The 21,846-nt window shown below is 45.9% G+C and overlaps 1 protein-coding gene across 1 annotated transcript in view; it reads left to right on the forward strand.

Moving 5' to 3' along the window:
* The window catches only part of LOC147108173 (unconventional myosin-Vb-like), a 196,481-nt gene that overhangs the window by 158,886 nt on the left and 15,749 nt on the right, over positions 1 to 21,846 (forward strand). Inside the window, exons 27-29 of the mRNA XM_086004704.1 lie at positions 7,012 to 7,210; positions 11,397 to 11,475; positions 14,105 to 14,245. Of these exons, the coding sequence (XP_085860830.1) occupies positions 7,012 to 7,210; positions 11,397 to 11,475; positions 14,105 to 14,245 (419 nt within the window). The remainder of the gene's footprint in view (positions 1 to 7,011; positions 7,211 to 11,396; positions 11,476 to 14,104; positions 14,246 to 21,846) is intronic.

Raw genomic sequence — 21,846 nt, forward strand, 5'->3', positions numbered from 1 at the left:
GTCTCAGACTGCAGTACCGGCAGTGACCACCCCTGTATAAAAGGTGCTAGTGAGCCTCTGTTGTTTCAGTTTCACTATTGACTTCCATCAGTAAAGACTTATTTTGTTCAACTGCAGTCCGTGTCTCAATCATTCACGGACATAATACTGGCGACGAGCAGATACGAACCTACCTACAGTCTGCACCACCTCCTGGGATCCATTCCTACGGCGAAGTGAGCAGAGGTCGAGGCCAGAAAGAAAAGAAAGAGGCAGTAGAAATGGGCGTCGACCGTGGGCTTCTGCCCTGTGTTGCAGAGTTGAAGATTGCTGGAGAAGCTGTCGGATGCGGGGCCTGGTTCCTGTCGACGGTGCTTCAGCTAATCGGGCTGGTGGCAGGTAGTGCACCGATCCTTCCTGGGCTGCAGCGGTCGCGAACTCGAGCGGGTGGTTTGCAACGGGGCCGAGCAGCGTTGTCGGGAAGGAGAGAGAGAGGGGGTGGAGCACACAGGGCGTGGCCGGTGCTATGAAGCCGGGCTGCGTATAGACCCGCGAAGAGGGAGGCAAGAGTCCCACCGGGTTGTTCCACGACGGGAAAATAAAAAATATAAAAAATATTAAACGCGAAAGAAACCGTGGAAAGCAGCGCTAACAACAGCGGGGAAGAAGGCAAAGCGCGGGAGGCGCCATTTTGTTAAATCGGGGAAGAAGGCAAAGCGTGGGAGGCGCCATTTTAGATTTGCAAGATGCCGAAGACTGGCTGTATCACTGCTTTTGATACAATAGAGGACTGGACCACGTATGTGGAAAGAGTCGAGGTATATTTCGAGGCAAACGAAATGGCGGAGGAGAAAAAGGCATCGATATTGCTAAACTTAATGGGCGCTAGAACGTACGGCCTATTGCGGGACCTGATTACTCCAGCCAAACCGAAGGCGAAGAGTTTGAACGAAATTGTTGCTGTCCTACAGGAACACCTAAACCCTGCACCGCTGTTGATAGCAGAAAGATTTAAATTCCACAGGAGAACTCAGCACAAAGATGAGAGCAATGCTGAGTATCTTACGGGACTACACAAGCTATCAAAGCACTGCCAGTTCGGAGCAGGACTGGCAGATACCCTACGGGACAAATTTGTCTGTGGACTCCTGAGTGAAGGAACACAGAAGAAGTTACTCTCGGAGAAAGAGCTGATGCTAGATAAGGCTTTCAGCGTGGCAGTATCGTATGAAGCAGCAGCCAGGGGAACTGCAGAAATTCAACAAAAACCATAGGAATACGGCACCCACGAAATGACACGGGGATTTGCAAAATGTTATCGCTGCGGCAGAACTAACCATGACCAGAAGGACTGCTGGTCCAAAGACAAAATATGCAGGCAATGCGGGAAGATGGGACACATTGCACGAGTTTGCAGGTCTGGGAAGAAGACCAGCGACAACAAAAAGGCTACTAAGGAACCGTACAAGAAAGTACAAAAGATGACGGACAGTAGTTCCGAAGACCAGATGAGCGATAGTGAATCCGGGAACAGGAGACTAAGCTGTCTCAAACTTCACAATGTAATCGCAAAAGAGGATCACCGAACCATTTGGGTCACCCTCACGATAGCAGGGTCCCAAGTTAAAATGGAACTGGATACAGGATCAGCGCTAACCGTCATGAATCGACGAGACTACGAGCGGCTATTTTCTCACATACCCTTGAGAGAGACATCCATCGTCTTGACGACGTATACGGGGCAAAAGTATACCCCAGAGGAAAAATAAGGGTGCCTGTCGAATACAACGGTAAGAAAATACGGAAATTGTATCTCTACATACTGCCAAATGGTGGACCACCGTTATTGGGACGGGAATGGATCAGGAAGATAAACTTAGATTGGCACTCCATTCATGCAATGACGGTGGACGGTAAAAAAGATGAAGACGTCACTCCTGGACGATTGTCAACAATCTTAGCTAACGCCAAAGAGGTATTTCAACAAGAACTGGGCACGCTTAAAGACGTAACCGCCTCGATAAAAATAGAAGAGAATGCAGTTCCCAAGTTTTTCAAAGCAAGACCGGTACCATATGCAATTCGCCCAGCCGTCGAGGCAGAGCTGGAGAATCTGGAGAAGGCGGGCGTGTTGTCTAAGGTCGACTGGAGCAAGTGGGCGACACCCATCGTTCCTGTCATGAAGAAAACATTAAGCAATAAGTCTGGGGAGCCAAGGATTTTTCGCATCTGTGGGGATTTCAAGGTGACGGTGAACCCAGTCCTTCACACAGTACAATATCCTCTTCCAAGGATAGAAGACATCTTCGCCTCACTGTCTGGAGGGAAGCGTTTTACAAAAATTGACCTAGCACAAGCATATTTGCAGATGGAGGCTGAAGAGTCCTCTAGGAAGTATCTCACGATAAACACTCACAAAGGTCTTTACCAGTATCATCGATTGGTATTCGGAGTAGCATCGGCTCCGGCGATATGGCAAAGAGCGATGGAACAAGTCCTGCAAGGGATTCCGGGGACTCAGTGTTACTTGGACGACATCCTTGTAACAGGGGAAGATGACAGTGAACACCTTAACAACCTAGAACAGGTGCTCACTAGACTACGGGAACATGGGCTGCGAGCCAACCGCCCCAAGTGCGAATTTTTAAAGAAACAGATATCGTATTGTGGCCACGTGATTGATGAAGAGGGGTTACATAAGTCCCCTGACAAAATTGAAGCAGTTGTTAAGGCCCCAGCGCCTGAAAATGTGTCGCAACTGAGGTCATTCCTCGGATTGGTGAATTACTATCATAAGTTTTTGCCGAATTTGTCCACAATTCTGCACCCACTGAACGCCCTGCTACGAACGGGGGTAGCATAGAAATGGAGCGATGATTGTAAGCGTGCTTTTCAGAAGAGTAAGGACTTAATCACTTCAAGGGAAGTATTGGCTCACTACAACCCAGCACTGCCGATCAGACTGGTGTGTGATGCGTCTCCCTACGGCATTGGGGCAGTACTGTCACATAAATTCCTTGATGGTTTAGAGAGGCCAATAGCTTTTGCGTCACGCTCGTTAACTTCTGCCGAGCGTAACTACGCCCAGATTGACGGAGGCCCTCAGCCTAGTGTGGGGGGTGAAGAAGTTCAATCACTACCTGCACGGTCAAAAATTTACTCTACTAACCGATCATCAACCTCTTGTCTCCATTTTCAACCCTCAGAAGGGCATACCAATAATGACAGCACAACGGCTGCAGAGATGGTCCCTTTTCCTAGGGGCACACCAATATGACATCGAGCACAAAGGAACTAAAAGCATGAGAATGCTGAGGGATTGTCACGCCTACCGTTGCCGACGGTGGAAGAAGACGACGACCTTGCAGTGGATCCAATGGAGTTATTCCACTCGACCATAGTCGAATGTCTCCGTGACGAATGCAAACATAGTGTCGGGTCATTCCGTGTTTCCTTTTCTATCACGGGTCTATGATTTAACGGTGAAGGGATGGCCAGCACATGGCGAACCACTGCTGCCAGCATTCTCGCCGAGAAGAGAATAGCTGTCAGTGTGCAGAGGAACCTTGATGTGTGGATCCAGAGTAGTAATTCCACCTAAGTTGACGGATAGAGTGCTCAATGAGCTTCATGAGGGTCATCTGGGTGGGGTAAAAATGAAGAACTTAGCCAGAGCGTTTGTGTGGTGGCCGGGAATCGATAGAGAAATCGAAGAGATGACCAAGAGCTGTGCAGGATGCCAGAAGGTCCAAAACGCCCCACCACAAGCTCCTCTGCATCCATGGGAGTGGCCCTCATCTCCATGGCAAAGGGTGCACATTGATTTTGCTGGTCCCTTCATGGACTCGATGTTTTTAATTGCGGTGGATGCACATTCAAAGTGGCCAGAGGTAATAAAAATGTCCTCGACCACCACGGAAAAAAAACTCTCAGTTTTACGAACCATATTCGCCAGGAATGGGCTGCCTGAACAGATTTGCTCTGACAATGGACCACAGTTTGTGTCTGAAGAGTTCCGGAGGTTCTTAAAGAACAATGGTGTTAAGCATTACACATCCGCCCCATATCATCCAGCCACTAATGGATTGGCCGAGAGGTTTGTCCAAACATTCAAGAAGGCTATCAAGGCAATGTGTAATGAAGATATACCCCTACAACACAAGGTGGACAACTCCTTGTTTGCCTACCGGAATGCGACACATGCGGTTACCAACCAAACTCCAGCCATGGTGTTCTTCAATCGAAGACTACGATGCCGCTTGGATTTGGTTAAGCCAAACGTCCGAAGAGATGTGGAGAACAGGCAGTTTCAGAATATGAATGAAAGGCCGACCAGGAGTTTTAAGATAGGTCAACCAGTTTTTTCCGGGACTACCGCACTGAGAAATGGCAGCCAGGAACGATTTGTACACGACAAGGACCTCTCATGTATACCGTGGATGTTGGGGAGAGCATTGTAAGACGCCATGCTGACCAGATTCTAGAGTCACTGGAAAACGTCAACTCCACACCACGATCTGATACACCTGGTAATGAAATCGATGTTCCAATTGCAGCTACCGCAGAACTGGTAATATTGGAAGCAGATGAACCAAACAACGACATTGATCCCGACTCAACATTGCCAGAAGAACCTGATACCCCAAAGAGGCGTTATCCAGACAGAATCAGGAAGCCTCCTCAAAGACTGAACTTATAATTGCTTAAACTTAACCAATGTATCTAGTAACAGTAATTGTGATTGTAATTAGTTATCATTTAGTTGTTAAATGAATGTTATGTACTGTTTATCTAAAAGGGGAGGAATTGTTGTGTATGTACCTTTAAGGGAATAACTGGTCTCAGACTGCAGTACCGGCAGTGACCACCCCTGTATAAAAGGCGCTAGTGAGCCTCTGTTTCAGTTTCACTATTGACTTCCATCAGTAAAGACTTATTTTGTTCCACTCCTGCTGTCCGTGTCTCAATCATTCACGGACGTAATAGCTCCCACTTTACACACCCCCCATTTCAGATGGAGCACAGTGTGTTTCCGAATGGGGAGTCACCTGTGTTTTTTCTTTTTTTTTTGGAAGAGACAGAGGAGAAATGTAGGTGTGTTAGGCTAGTCTGGCAGCACTAGAGGTGCATTCCATCCACCCACTGGTATCTCCACACCACACCAGATCAGGCAGAGACCCTGCTTAACTGTCCTTTCACCTTTTGGAACCGGGGTTTTAATTTAGCCCAGATCAGTGGAATTAAAGTTTCCTTTGCTGCAGACATTCCAAGTGTAAAAACTTTATGGTCTCGACCAATTTTTCTGTCATGATATACTTGCCATAGAGGGAGTGCAGCGAAGGTTCACCAGACTGATTCCTGGGATGGCAGGACTGTCGTATGAGGAGAGATTGGGTTGACTAGGCCTGTATTCACTAGAGTTTAGAAGAATGAGAGGGGATCTCATTGAAACGTATAAAATTCTAACCGGGCTAGACAGACTGATTTTTTTTTTGTACTTGCATAAGTGGCTTTCAAATTTTATAGTACGATTTTTTTTTTTGTATACGTCTTGTTTGGCATTGGCCTCCCTGTGATGATTAATTTGTGACTGTGCAGCCATTATCTCAAAGATGCGCTTGAAGGTGCAGGGAATTGTTAACAAGTAATTGCTGTTTAGTTGAACTGTCATGGACACTAGCTTTTCATCTATCTGGAGCACCAGGTCGAATTGTAATTGTAAACTTGCCTTTTTGTTTTTGAAGATAACTGCCTAATATCCAGAACCTAGCTCCTGACCCCATGGCATCAGGTCCCTTTTTAGTTGTTTGCAGCCTCAATAAATCCAGCCAAGAACTGATGTAGGCCAGGTGCATGTGTTCAAGACCCATGAAGATTGAGAATTAAGTGATTGCCAAGTGCTGCCACAAGGATCTGTGTTAGAACCTCTTGCATTCTCTGTATACGTGAATGGTTTGGACATGTTTGTGGAGAGACAAATAATACATTTATTGGTGACCTCCAATTGAAATATGTTGCATATTTGAAGAGCAGGAGGACAGATTGCTAAGAGTTTAAAAAGCTGACCTAAATTATGACTTCAAATTAAACTGCAGAAGTAGAAGCAGGGGACACATTTAAACGAGTAAAAGGTAACATTAGTACTGATTAAGAAATTCTTCACGTAGTGTGATCAATATATTGAGTAACCTCCAGATATAGTAGTGGAGGCAAAAACCCTGGAATCGTTTAAGAAATCTTTTACTGCAATGTGTGTGCGTGCGCAAACTAAGATGGGTCGAATAACCTTCCTCATCTGTAATTACTTTGAATAATATCTTAATGTAGGTTAGGGAACTGGGCAGATGTGTGGAGGGTGAATAGAAATTTACACTAAACAGTAAAATTCTTAATGGACTGAAGGAACCGAGATCCATATACAGATTTTTAAAAGCAGGATCGCAGGTGGAACAAGACTGAACGGGAAAAGGGGATTCTGGGATCCTAGTTGGAGTAGTGTTTGAAGTTTTTGCCACCTTGTTATAGAAAGGATAGTGGAACCATGCCACTTAAAATGGCATTTTTATTTATACGGTGATCACTGGTTAAAACATTGTGTCGTCGTGTTTTATGAATTGCATTAGTTAAAGGATGGTTTGTGTCAGATACACACCTGCCCATGCGTGCTGTAGTAAATTTTAAGGAATTGTCAAACATTTGGACTGGAAGCTGAACTCTCGATTTGAATTTTCTCCTGCTTGATTTGGGAGTCACTTTTTTCTGGCTACTGTGCTCGAGTACTGTGATCAAAAAATAATCAAGTGTGTATATTATGACATTCACCTTTACCTGGTCCTTAGACAACTCTTAGTTCTTGGGGGGGCTGCTGCATTGCTTTGTTTTTCTGTTATGCCTTTGTCACCTTCTCTCCTTTCTCCTCCTCCTCCCTTTCCCCCCCCCCCCCCCCCCAACCCTGAAGATTAAAGTTGACTTGATCAATTGGCTACACGATACTTTTTCACCATCTTAGAAACTTTTTCTCTCCCTGTACAGACTTCTCATGGACCAGCTGCATGAACAGAAGGCACGGCATGTGAAAGAAATAGAAACTTTTCAAGTTGAAGCCAGAGACTTTAAAGAGAAGTTGAATGAGCAGCAGCAGTACTTTGCTCAGGCTCTACAGCTGCCATCAGAGGCACAAATGGAAGTTGGTTTCCAGCAGGAAATTGCACGGCTCATCAGTGAAAACCTGGTAATACCATTGTAGAGGCATTTCTGTTCTGTGTGCCTATTTGACTGAGTTCAGTATCCTATTCCTGGATGTTGGTTCTCAGTTAGTCAATATCAAAGCTTAAGGTCCTATGGAGTTTTTCCCCAATTTTTTATTTATATACCTTATGGCATGTATGTGAAATTGACGGGTCTGTTACCAGGGATGAGGGCTTAGTCATGAAGAAAGACTTGGGACTTTTTTCAGTCATTAAGCAGTGACCTTCGAGGTCTTCAAGATTATGAAAGGTTAGGTAAATAGTGATATTCTTTGAGCCGAGGGCAGAAATTTAAGATAATGAATTAAAGAGGAAGTCAGGATTTTTTTTTTTTTTTTTTTAAAACACCTGTTTTACAAACTACAGGTAGACTATCCTTTATCCGAAAACCTCGGGACCAGCCGTGTTTCGGTTTTCGGAAAATTTCGGATTTCAGAAGGTCTTTTATAAGACTGGGAAATTTGTCGGGGGTCGGCGGGGGTCGGGGTTGTGCGCACGACTTACGCTGAACGAAAAAACCTTCGGTTTTTAGAGGGTTTCGGTTTTCGGAAGTTCGGATAAAGGGTAGTCTACCTGTATTGTAACAGTCCTTAAATACTTCTGGGGAAAACAGGAATAGTAAAGGTTATGGGGAGTGAGCAGGAGTGGCATTAGACTAAACACAGGCACAAACGCCATGGGCCAAGTAGCCTGTTTGTGCCGAGCACTCTAATTTGATCAAATATGCAAGAAAAATGAAACTTGGAAATGTGCAGTATGCTCTCAATGGTCTGTTTTAAAATTGTGTTTATTTTATACCAAATTTTCCCCTCCTGTCAGCTTCTTTTCTAGGGTATTTAAAAGGTGACTCATACAAATGGATATTCTTTGTGTGAGCTGAGAGCTTCAATATTCACCACGATTGTGGTGGGGGTGGGGGGGGGAGCGGTTTAAAAATGTTTAAATGGGGAACACATCCCCAACCCGCTGTGTATGTGCCATCGCTGTTTTTATAGCGGCAGGTAGCGTGATGTACAGTGTCCCGGCCTCGAATAGCGGGACACACCATTAACATCATTAGATCAGGCTCCCACAGTGCAGTTTTAAATTTAACAGTTTCTGGCCAGGTTCCTCTTGGAAACCCAGCAATGAAATGGAGGCAGGAGTTGCAGGCTCCAGAATTTTCAGTGCTTTTTATAGTACTTCTCAAGGAAGCCTTGGCCTCCCTTCTGCCGATTTGCGGCATCTCTTTCTGCACCCGCCCCCTGCTGCTATCAGCGACCTCTCTTTTCCCCCCAACAAGTCTCGATCGCTCCTCCCTTCCTCCTGATTGCCACTCTTTCTTCCTTCTCCTTCCTCCCTCCCTATTGCCAGGGACCATCCCCAAGGAACCCTGCCAGCAGCCTATTGCTGTTGGCTTTCTCGTATGATAATCAGCAGGCCTGGCAAATTGGCCTGCGCGCTAATGTTCCTGTGCTCCCCCGCTGCCTCCCTGTAAATATCTGACCCAATGCTGCCAATCTATTCTGGGGAGGAAGGAGGCCCCAGTCCTGTCCTCGCCTAATGTCTACAAATGGTACCTCCAGCATGGGTGAGTCAAACTGAGAGTTTTTTTCCTCTGTAACTTGAGGGTAGCTATTCCACTCTTGCTGCTTTCTTGGCTCAGCACACAACTGGAATTGAATCTGGGATCTATCTGCTCTGCATAGCTTAGCCCCTTAACCAGCTTGTCATGGGGCGTTGTATTTAACTTTTAATACAGAAATTAATATGTAACACCAAAATGTTGCATGTGGATGGTGGCGGCTGGGTTAATATAAATTTGTGTTTTAGCTGTGGACTTTTTTCTAGAAACCCAACAAGATGTATTGTCAAAGTCTGATATATTTGTGGTGGAGAATTTTAGTGCATTTTAAGCACTTTGAGCAAAAAGATTGCTGTTCAAATAAAACAAATATCAGTTACCAGCCCCAGGGGAGGACTTACTCTTTTTAAGTAGTTTTATATTAACCTGGACAGTAATTGACTTTTTTTACTGTTCATAGCACAAACTTATCAGTATGTGATTTGAAGTCTTCTGAGCTCTTAAAGTTTAATGCCCCCTTGAAGGCTCACTTCAAGGCAACCATGGTTTGAACACAATTCTGACCATAGTGCAGAAATCCAGTGTACCATTTCTGCTTACCTGCATTAGATAGAAGCCCTGATGCATGCATAAAATGGATTGACAAGTTTGCTTTTCCACATGATTTAGCTCCACCAGTGACTCACTCAATCAGGACAGCACATTCATTTCTCCGGAGTCATGAACTGTCTGCTAGTGGTTTAGTCTTGGTTTCTTAGTTATCCTAGCACATTTTCTGTTAACTTTTACTGCAAAATATACAGTTCCAGAATTTGACTAAGCAACAAATGGTTGAGTGAAATTTGTTGTTTACTGCAAGGGAATTTCTAGATGTAGCATTAATTGGGGGGAGGGGCAAGAGAGGGATATAAAGGCCAATCCTTCCCCATTTCCTGTCTGCTCATGCAGAGTGCATGGAGCTTCTTTCTAAATTTTCTCCTTGAAAGTAGCTCCTCCTACTTGGGTACCAGCATATCACATCGTTTAACCAAATGGCCATTTTCCAGATTAGTGTTGGGGCAGTTTATTTAGGTTGAGGGAGATTGCACCTGAATTTGAAACTACACATGGAACCTTGCAGCAGAAATCAACAGAGAGTGATCCAGCAGTGGACATGCTGAATTAACACTTTCTTCCCCACTTAACGCAGGATTGCTGAGGCCACTTGAAGGATTTCTCCCACCATCACACTGGACAGCAGATAACACAGTATAGGGAGCAAACCTCAGATTTTCCCTGATATCTGTGTTGTTGAGTCTGTGCTTTTAAATGTAGTTATGCTGAATAACTGGACACCGACAACAGAATACTTAAACAGGTCTTTAGTAACTGAGGGTCAGGGCTGAACTGAAATACACTTTGCTCCACAGGGTTTTTATATACCGGTGTGGTCACCACCGGTACTACAATATACAGGAGCCATCAGAAAGTAGTCCATCACCTTAAGGTAGTCTCTTAAGGTGGTACAGGTTACATACACTACATGTGTGGATCATTAAAACACCATGTGGAAAATTGGTGTATCCTTTCATTAAAAGTTCCCATCCTAAACCCACCCAATGCCCCAATCGAACCAACTGGCTGTTGAATGATTCCATGTGTTTGCCTCAACTCCTCTGGGAAACCATTCCAGGTAATAATCACTTGTGTGAAACATTTCTTCACTTCAGTAGTGAGGTTGCCTTTGCCAGCTTAAGCCTAAGTCCCCTTGTCCTGCAGTGATGTTATAACTTGGAAGTTGTGGTCAAGAATAACCTTTTCTAATCCACTTAGTATGTTGCTTTTATCTATAAGGACCCTCTCTCTGCCTCTTTTGAAAGCTGGAGAGTTTTTCTAACGCTTGCTTTGTTTTACTGAATCCAGGTCATTCTTGTAGATCAGAAACAGTTGCAGCCCTAGCACAGATTCCTGACCCTCCACCACATGTCTCCCCAGTCCGGCATCAATCACCTACCTAGTTCCAGCTGCTTCCTCTCTTGGCCAATACTTTGTCCACCTCCAAATCTTACTGAGGAAATCCACAACCTTAAACTTCTTGAGCAGCCTTTCATGTGCAATTTTATTGAAGTCTTCCTGGCATTCTGCGTATATCATGGGGCATGAGAGATGTTACTTCATCAAAATGCCCAGTGGGTTAGTCCCACCCCTCTGAACACTTGTTATTTTCATAGATACTCAAATTTGTACCCAATGATCAATTCCACTCTGTGCCATTTACTGATCAATGTTGCGTGGGTTTCACCTTTCTGAAGGTACACTATTGTTTTGCTTTCAATCAAATGAGACCTCTACTCATTGCCCTCTTATGACTGTCAGTACATTGTAGTTTTCTGCGATTGATAACGAGCTACTAGTCTTCGAATACTTAATTTAGTATACATGTTAGCTATCTTCAGTTCATCCTAAGCTTTTAACATTTCAAAGGGATCTCAATGTTTCTTTAACACTTTTTTGCTGTTAATATTGGAAGAATTTCTTGCTCAATCAATGCAACAAATAATTTGTGGGTTAACATACCGTATACAGTTGTTTTCTCCTCCCAATTTAAGCAATTTTGTTTTCTATAGGATCTAACGGAGCAGATTGAGAAGCAGGATAAGACTGTACATAAATTGAAGACCCAGTTGAAATCCATGAAGGAGTCGGGTATGTTTCGCTGTGATTTAACATTTTGAATGAAGATGTTATATTTTCTGGGTCTTTTCTGTCCTTATTTTAGGTACTTTGACTTCTGTATTTTAGATTATTCTACTCTACAGGTGAGTTTGTTTACTCCATCTAAGCATCTTCACTGGCCCTGATTTATAGGTACATTTCTGATGTTGAGCCCAGGATAATAAACAGAAAGCCTTTCTCTAAATTGCTTTAGCTACTGGATTTATTTTCTATCTTTAAAGTGTCAGATTATCACAAAATCAGACTCTCTATTTTAGACTTTAAGCACATTTTTTTGACAGAGAAACTGGCAAATAGATAACTAGTGTACTTACAGTGGATATCCTAACCTCCTCCCCAAACACACACACTAAATGTGTGCAATCTGTATGCTAAGCTATTATTTTGTAGTTGGCTTTTATAACCCCTATTCATGTGGTCTTCCAGGAGCTAAACCGGCTCAACCTACTTCTCTGAAGTTTTCATCCAACTTGACTCCGCTTGTTGAACAGCTTCAGTTTATGAAATAAACCCTCCCTCCTTTCCCCCCCCCCCCCCCCCCAACCCCCAAAAAAGAAAGTTGTTGCCAGGGCTTGTTGGATTTTAATAATTGTCAGCCAGATTCAAAAGTAACTCCATAGATGCTGCCTGACCTCCTGCGTGTTTCCAGCATTTTCTGTTTATCCTTTCAAAAGGGACTGCCAGTCTTGCACATAATTGAGAGAATAATTTGTGTACAATATTTAGCACAAAAGTGTAAGTGTTGTGCAATTAAGTGTGCTCAGGAAACCCTTTGCCACGGTTACATCGAAACCCTTCACTGTTTAGTTGCAGTATTTTAGCTCAGGTTAGACTATCTCAAATGTTTTGCAACTGGAAGATTTTAATTGACCAGGACAACTATTGGTGTTTGGCCTAACTAAATAGGCTGGCTTTTCCAAGCCCCATGGAGGTGGGACAGCCGGTAAACTCAGAGAAATTGGGGGCGGATGGTGAAGCTGCCCCCATCCCGCCTCCGTGCCCTTTTGCCAAGAGGCGGGAAGATGTGCAGCTTCGAGTCCTGTCTCCTGGAGGTGGGAAAGGCATTTAATCCTCTTAACTGCCAGTTAACAGGTAGTTAACAGGCAGAAAAAAGGATTGGTGCCATTTTACCTTCACAGGTGAAGGCTTCCTGACCTCGGAGAACCCCGCCGGGTTGGAGGAGACGTGGAGGTCTGCGGCGGTCGGGGGCACCTGGAAGTAAGGTGTAGAGGTGAGTGATGGATGCAAGTGTGGAGTGGTAAGTATGTAAGGTGAGTGATAAGTTTAAAAAAGTGTTCACTTACCTTGTTTTCTTCATACAGCATTTAGCTGCGGTGGATCGGGAGAGCCGGCATTCTGCTTGTCAATTTCACTGGCTATTGGAACCTCCGTTCCTATAGCTATGTGAAACTTTACAAATTTGAAAGGTTTGATGAGTCCTCAACACAAGGACTCATCAAACTAAAGAGAATGTCAGTGTTTGACAGCTTCTCAGAGCTGTCAAACGCTGACATTTCTTCTTTGATGAAGTCTTGACCGATAGCACATCTGACGTTGACGTGATCTGTCAGTGACTTCCTCCTTAATGGGCCTGCTGAGCCTGCAGGGCGGGCTTAACAAGCTCAATCGGGAAAATCCCTCTGGTTGGTCAGGCGAGGATGGAGGCAGGGCATTGACACGACAAGCAGCAGTCCCGCCTCCCTTCACAAAATCCAACCCAATGGGGTAGATTTTGCCGAACCTGTCGGGAAGAAGGCAGGACTTCCCCTTTTGGGTTTTTGACCCGCCTACTTCGACATCTGGCCAATCCGCGTGATTTTCCCTTGATTGACCTTGTTGAGCCCGCCCAGCGGGCTCAGCAGGCCAATTAAGGGCCACCCGGCAACAGGTGACATCACAAACTGAAATTTCATCTGTCAAAGATGAAATATCAGTGTCACAGCTGTTTGAAGCTGTGAAACACTGACAGTCTGAGTTCTGACATGAGTTATTCTGCACAGACTCAGTTAGAACTCTCCCCGGCACTCAAAGCTGAAGGCTGTTACTTTTGACAGATCGCAGCCGTTCAGCTTTCAGTTCCGGCTGAGTGATGCGCTCCTGACGGCTACAGGAAGAAAGGCTGTTAAGGTAAGTACAGGTAAGTAAAAGTTCTTTACACACTTTAGACACACCAAACACACTTACCTTTGCACTCATGCACCCATCACTCACCTGAGCGCCGACATCGCGACCCCTTCAACCCGACGGCCCGCCTGCTCTACCTGGCATGGTTTGGAGCTGTCGGGAAACCCCTCAAAATAGGGATTAGGCTAAAAACTGCCTGTTAACTACCTGTTAACAGGCAGTTAATTGACACTAACCCTTACCGCCTGGTTTTGGCGGGTCCCAGTGCGGGGCGGGTACCCACCACCCCTGAAACTTACGTGGGGCGGGATGGCGTCGGGACCCCCAAATTTGGGATCCCCCTCCCCACACGCCTGAAACCCTGCCTGACGGCTCCCCGAAAATCTAGCCCAATGTCTCTATTCACTGCGGTCGGCATTAGAGTTTGTGTCCGAGATTTGTGTTGTAACCTTTTCCTTATTCTCTTGCTGACCAGAAAAACTGAAGTTTGTAGCTGAGTCCAAGGAGTCTGAACTACCTAACATACCTGCCATCCCATGGAAACCTAAGGATTTCCAGGGAATGTTGGAATGCAGAAAAGAAGATGAAGCTCACTTAATCAGGAACCTTATCACTGGTAAGATGGTGCATTTAACAGCTGACTGGATTGCAGTGTTAGGCTTACGGAATGCTCATGATTTTATTTATATTTGCTGATCTTTCCAGCTCAATTGAATTGCTTTTGTAACCTTCAAGAAAGAAGTTGTAATTTTTCAGATTTTAAAAAAATCTCTGGGCTTGATTTTAACTCCTGGGCAGGGCCAGCCTAATGAGTTTGTTTGGCCTGTCTGGGAGCCATAGCACGGAGGATTTTAATGGCCAGGCTTCATTAACGCGCCGCTTTCTGACTTCCCGACTAAAGCGGCTAGTAATTGGGTGGGAAGCCGTTGTCTGGCCGTTATAATCGGGCAGCAGGAAGCCACTGCTGGAGACCCAGAGAAACGGTCCACAGCACAAGGCAAGTGCTCTGACCTGCTCTTGCAGCCACAGTATTTGTGGCTGATCCCGTTAAGTTTCTGGTCAATGATGACCCTCGGGATGTTGATGGTGGGGGATTCGGCGATGGTAATCCCGTTGAATGTTAAGGGACAGTGGTTAGACTCTCACTTGTTGGAGATAGTCATTGCCTGGCACTTGTGTGGCGCAAATGTGACTTGCCACTTATCAGCCCAAGCCTGAATGTCGTCCAGGTCTTGTTGCGTGCGGGCATGGACTGCTTCATTATATGAGTAGCGAATGGAACAGAACATTGTGCAGTCATCAGTGAACATCCCCACTTCTGACTTTATGATGGAGGGAAAGTCATTGATAAAGCAGCTGAAGATGTTTGGGCCTAGGACACTGCCTGAGGAACTCCTGCAGCGATGACCTGGGGCTGTGATGATTGACCTCCAACAACCACCTTCTTTTGTGCTGATGGGCCTTCAATAACCACAAAACTAGAAGTTATAGACTTAAACAAGTTGGCTTTTAATCACTAAGATCAGAGCTAACATCTCAACACGCTGACTGGTTCACAGGAATGAGTCATACAGATCCTGGGATCTTTATGTAAGAGAAGTCAGGGGCGGAGCCAAGAGCCAAGACCTGGAACTTCCCAGGTTAGTCGGGAAAGAGGAAGTGAAACTATACACAGTGGGGGAGGGTAATATACATGAGTGCAAAACGAATACAGGATCAAGACAAACAGATTTCATTACATTCACCCCTTCTATAGATTTAGTCCGTCGGGATGTTTCTTAAAAGTTGGTATAAGTGAGTCTGTCAGGAGGTTTTGCAGTTCTCAGTGATCGGCGCAAAGCCGGTTGGGGTGCCTCTAGGGGAGTGGATTCTGGTTCCTCCGCTGTCCGGGCCTCTGCAGTGTCTTCCAGGTTATCTGCAGTGTCCTCCAGGTTAAAGTTGGGCATTGATACCTCTGGGCGTCCTGTCTCTTTGTAGTGTAGGTCTTCATCGGGTAGTCTCCCATCGTTCTCTCCGCTCCCCAAGGGAGCGAGGTCTTTTATGGAAACAGTGTCCTCTCGCCCGTCAGAGTATTCGATATAGGTGTACTGAGGGTTTGCATGGAGGAGCTGTACCTTTTCCACAAGGGGGTCCGTTTTATGGCCGCTCACGTGCTTCCGCAATAGTACTGTCCCCGGAGAAGTCAGCCACGCAGGTAGAGATATGCCCGAGGTGGATTTCCGGGGGGAAACGAACATCTTTTCGTGAGGGGTAGCGTTAGTGGCAGTACATAACAGACCTTATGGAGTGGAGCACGTCTGGGAGGACTTCCTGCCAGCGGGAGGTCGGAAGGCCTTTTGACTTTAAGGCTAACATGACAGCCTTCCAAACAGTAGCATTCTCCCTTTCCACTTGCCCATTACCCCGGGGGTTGTAGCTAGTGGTTCTGCTAGTGGCTATCCCCTTCGAGAGCAAGAACTGGCGCAGCTCGTCACTCATGAATGACGTCCCCCTATCGCTGTGTATGTAGTTCGGCATGCCAAACATGCAGAATAGATTACAGAGACACTTGATGACCGTGGCACTGGTCATGTCTGGGCAGGGAATGGCGAAGGGGAAGCGGGAATATTCATCAATGATATTGAGGAAGTATACGTTACGGTCGGCAGAGGGAATGGGTCCCTTGAAGTCCAGACTTAGGCGCTCGAATGGCCGTGTGGCTTTGATAAGGTGTGCACGGTCAGGCCTGTAGAAACGAGGCTTGCATTCCGCACAGATGCGGCAGGCTCTGGTCATTGCCCTGACCTCCTCGATGGAGCGGGGCAGATTGCGGAACTTTATAAAATGGTATAGTCGGGTGACCCCTGGGTGACGAGGTCGTTGTGGAGACCCTGTAATTTGTCCGTATGAATGCTGGCACACATTCCCCGCGATAGGGCGTCTGGGGGTTCATTAAGGGCTCCCGGCCTGTACATAATATCATAGTCGAACGTGGATAGTTCGATCCTCCACCTGAGTATTTTGTCATTCTTGATTTTCCCCCTTTGTTATTAAACATGAAAGCCACCGACCGCTGGTCGGTGAGCAGGGTGAAACGTTTGCCGGCTAGGTAGTGTCTCCAGTGCCGCACTGCCTCCACTATAGCCTGTGCCTCCTTCTCGACAGAAGAGTGCCTGATTTCAGGTCCCTGAAGGGTTCGGGAGAAGAAGGCCACAGGTCTCCCAGCCTGATTGAGGGTCGCAGCTAAGGCAAAGTCTGACGCATCGCTTTCGACTTGAAAGGGAATGCATTCGTCCACTGCACACACTGCAGCCCTTTCAATGTCCTGTTTAATACTGGTGAAAGCCTCCCGAGCTTCAGCTGATATTGGGAAGGACGTCGATTTAATGAGGGGTCGGGCCTTATCAGAGTCATTGGGCATAATATGAAAAAAATCCCAGGCACCTTTTTAAAGCTTTGGGATTGTGTGGCAGGGGCAGTTCCTTTAGGGGGCGTAATCGGTCAGGGTCCGGTCCAATTACCCCATCTTCCACCACAGCCGAGGATACAGAGACTGGTTGTGTTGAAGACACATTTGTCTTCGTTGTAGGTTAGATTCAGCTTTAGGGCAGTTTTAAAAAATCTCGCAAGATTTAGATCGTGGTCTTGCTGGTTGTGCCCGCAGATAGTGACATTGTCCAGATAGGGGTAGGTAGCTTGTAGTTTATTCTCGTCAACCATGCGGTCCATCTCACGTTGGAAGACCGCGACCCCATTTGTTACCCCGAAGGGCACTCTGAGAAAATGGTAGAGGCGCCCGTTCGCCTCGAAGGCGGTGTATGGGCGGTCCTCCGTTCTAATGGGGAGCTGGTGATAGGCGGATTTGAGGTCGATAGTCGAGAAGACTCGGTATTGCGCAATTTGGTTGACCATTTCTGATATGCGGGGTAAAGGGTAGGCGTCCAGCTGGGTATAAATATTAACAGTCTGGCTGTAGTCAATTACCATCCGTTTCTTTTCGCTATTTTTAACTATGACTACTTGGGCACGCTACGGGCTGGTACTGCATTCAATAATGCCTTCCCGCAGGAGTCTGTCCACTTCCGCCTTGATAGTGTCTCTTCCAGACTGTACCGTCTACTTTTGGTCGCTATGGGCCTACAGTTCGGAGCGAGATTAGCAAATAAAGAGGGCGGGCTGATTTTTAAGGTTGATAGGCCACAGACTGTGAGTGGCGGCTGGGACCCGCCATATGCGAGCGTGACACTTTCGTGGTGGCACTGGAAATCCAGGCCCAAGATTACATTAACAGAGTTCTGGCATCACGAGGAGTTTAAAATCCTTGTAGTCCGTGCCTTTTACAGTCAGTGTTACCACACAGTAGCCCAAAATGTCCGAAGTGTGGGGCTTAGCAGCCATAGCTATTCTGCTCCGTGTAGGGGTTACCGTTAATGAGTGCCGCCGTACCAGGCTAGGGTGGATAAAACTCTCGGTACTCCCACAGTCAATTAAACATTTCGTTAAATTCCCGTTTACCTGTATGTCCATCATGGATTTTGTCAACGGGTGTGGCCTGGATTGATCCACCGTGATCGAAGCCACTGTTGTGCCCTGGGCGGCCGTTGAGTCGGGAAAAGATGGCGGATCCCAAGATGGCGGCCCGCACAGCACGCATGAGGCGGTGACTGAATTGGAAATCGGATTACCCCTGCAGACTTTGCTAAAATGCTCCTTTTTCTTACATTTGAGGCATGTAGCGTCCTTCGCTGGGCATCGTTGTCTGGGGTGCTTGGCCTGGCCGCAGAAGTAGCATTTCGGGCCTCGAGACATTGCCGCTGTAGTAGGACTCCTGGGTGAACTTCTGTGTGGGGACTCCGGCGGCGTAGAGCTGGTCTGAGACCTGGATGGGGAAGATGGCTGATTCCAAGATGGCGGCTCCCTCGGCGCGCACGAGGCGGTGAGGGCTGCATGGCCGGAAGAATAAGAGTCAGAGTTTCTCTGGGCCACGTCCAGCGATCGCGCAGTGGCCACTGCCTTTTTTAAGTCCAGGACCACCTCCTCCAGCAGTCTCTGCCGGATATAATTCGATTTGAGGCCCGTGATGAAGGAATCGCGGACCAATTCGTCAGAGTATACGTTGGCCGTCACGGCCTTGCAGTTACAGTCCCGGACCAGGTCGTTTAGGCCCTGTAAGAAATCGTCCATTGATTCCTCTGGTCGCTGCCTGCGTGTAGCCAGCAGATGTCTGGCGTACACTTCGTTTACCGGCCTCTGGTATTGGGCCTTCAGGATAGCAATGGCCTCCATGTAAGAGGTGGCGTCCCGGATGAACGAATAAATCCGATGACTTACGCGAGTAGTCAGTAGACTCAGTTTATCTACCTTGCTAGCGGATGAGGCCCCCGCGAAGAGTTCGAAGCATTTGAGCCAGTGTCCAAATTGATTTGATGCTTCAGCAGAACGTGGATCCAAGTCCAGACGCTCTGGTTTTAGGAGTCGATCCATCCTAGTATTCTTTAGTGATTAAAATTGATGGGCCTTCAATAACCCCAAAACTAGAAGTTATAGACTTAAACAAGTTGGCTTTTAATCACTAAGATCAGAGCTAACATCTCAACATGCCGACTGGTTCACAGGAATGAGTCATACAGATCCTGGGATCTTTATGTAAGAGAAGTCAGGGGTGGAGCCAAGAGCCAAGACCTGGAACCTCCCAGGTTAGTCGGGAAAGAGGAAGTGAAACGATACACAGTGGGGGAGGGTAATATACATGAGTGCAAAACGAATACAGGATCAAGACAAACAGATTTCATTACATGTGCTAAGTATGACTCCAGCCAGTGGAGTGTTTTTGCCTTGATTCCTGTTGACTTCAGTTTTACTAGGGCTCCTTGATGCCACACTGAGTCAAATGCTGCCTTGATGTCAAGGGCAGTCACTCTCATCTCATCTCTGGAATTCAGCTCTTTGTCCATGTTTAGACCAAGGTTGTAATGAGGTCTGGAGCAGAGTGGTCCTGGTGAAACCCAAACTAGGCATCAGTGAGCAGGTTATTGGTGAGTAAGTGCTGCACTGTTGACGACACCTTCCATCATTTTGCTGATGATTGAGTAGTCTGATGGGCCAGTAATTGGACGGATCGGATATGTCCTGCTTTTTGTGGACAGGACATATCTGGGCAGTTTTCCACATTTTCGGGTAAATGCCGGTGTTGTAGCTGTACTGGAACAGCTTGGCTAGAGGTGCGGCTCATTTTGGAGCACAAGTCTTCAGCAGTACAGTCAGGGTATTGTTGGGGCCCGTAGCCTTTGCTGTATCCAGTGTGCTCAGCCGTTTCTTGATTCGATTCACTCCACGCGCTATCGTCTGAAGACTGGCTTCTATGATGTGGGGACCTTGGGAGGAGGTCGATATGGGTTATCCACTCGGCACTTCTGGCTGAAGATGGTTGCAAACGCTTCAGCCTTGTCTCTTGCACTCGCGTGCTGGGCTCCGCCATCATTGAGGATAGGGATATTCATGGAGCCTCCTCCTCCTGTTAGTTGTTTAATTGTCTACCACCATTCACGACTGAATATGGCAGGACTGCAGAGCTTTGATCTGATCCATTTTACAAATGATATGGAGGGGTATGTTTATAAAGATGATGATCATTGTAATGGGCTGTTATACTGTCCTTTTCACCTCCAGGGCTTGAGTTTAAATAGAGCCCAGAAGAATATTCACTGCAGGATTTTCTATAGAATGTGTAAACATTACTGAGGTATCAACATTAAGCTTATTTTGTTTTGTCTGTTCAAGGAATGAAAATGGTTGATGACTAGGGTTATTATGTACCTGGACATCAAAGGGGCTTTGTGTTCAGAGGAGAGTGATCATGATGAATCTGGGGGTTTTGTGCTCTGTCATGAAGAGACTGCAGAACTGAACTCCCTTTCCTCCTCCTCCTCCTCCTCCTCCTCCTCCTCCTCCTTCCACCCGCCCCCCCCCCCCCCCCCCACACACACACCAATAAATCACTTTCCTGGCCTCAAATGGAAAATTGAGGGGACATGATCTAGATCTTTTAAAATTCTGAAGAGGAAGGATACAGATGTATTTTAACCTTGTCTGTGACTACAGGATACAACTTCAAGTAATGCGTAAGAGTAGAAGAAATTCCTGCCCTTTAGTTATGGGACATTGATCCACCTGATCGATGGCAGTAGCTGTAGCACCACTTGTATTCGATGAAATGCATGATAAATGAAAAAGTCTCTGAACTGCAAGCTATTCAGCACGTCGAATGGCTTTTTAATCTCTTGAGTAAGTTTTTCTGTGCCTAAAGTATGGTAATCCAATACTGAGCGATGGTGCATGCCCTCCAATTCTTGGTACATGAAGTGGTTTTGCTTCAAACACTGAGGCCATGAACATCCAAACAAGCACACCTGATCGTACAAACAAAAATGTCTCTTTAAATAATTTTTAGAAAGATGATGTACATAAAGCAACCCATCCCCAGAATACTTGTGAAAATGATTATAATTATAGATAACCTTAAAGTGCCGGATGATACTTGAATCAGGCTTTGATTGTAACATGCTTCTACTTAAAAGCATAATCTGTTAATCTTCTACACATCTGCTATAAAGCCTCCTTCCTCATCCACATTTGTGCTCAAATGAATATAGTGAAACAAATGGGCAAAATCACTAGTCAATGCTTCTTTAGATTCCCTCACCCCCTTGCAGTATTTATGGAAGCAAGTGTATGCTGTAAAAACATGGTTGAGTATCATGCATTGTTTTCTAGAAAAAAAAACTGTCCATTTAACTTGACAGAGCCAAGTTTCAGCTACTTGGCCTTTGCAAGTTAATTTTAAATGAGATTGTGTGTCTGGACTTTTTGTGGGTTTTTTTTGGTTCAAATTCTTCAATTGATATTTGCAATCATTTTGGATCATAGGACATTTGTTGCGTCAGGCCAATCATCCATAAAAGGGCCTTGAGTTTTTTCTAGAGGGATTTTGCTCAACACACTGGGTCTGGGCCTAGCTGGACTCGTGACGAGGCATTGACTACGAAACTTTGGATGCAGCCATGTGAATCAGATTTCACTTTACTCCTTAGACATGCATTTGCTAGTCTTGAATGGCACAGGTATTAAATACAGTTAGATATGAAAACAACACTTGAATGTGTGTGCGCCCCATATCAGCAGATCTACTGTCTCCACAAAAAAGACTAAGACAAGATCATGTATGTACACCTGCTGAGG

The sequence above is a fragment of the Somniosus microcephalus genome, chromosome 13, assembly GCF_052327205.1.
Source record: "Somniosus microcephalus isolate GS21.2 chromosome 13, FLI_Smic_1.0, whole genome shotgun sequence".
NCBI lineage: Eukaryota > Metazoa > Chordata > Chondrichthyes > Squaliformes > Somniosidae > Somniosus > Somniosus microcephalus.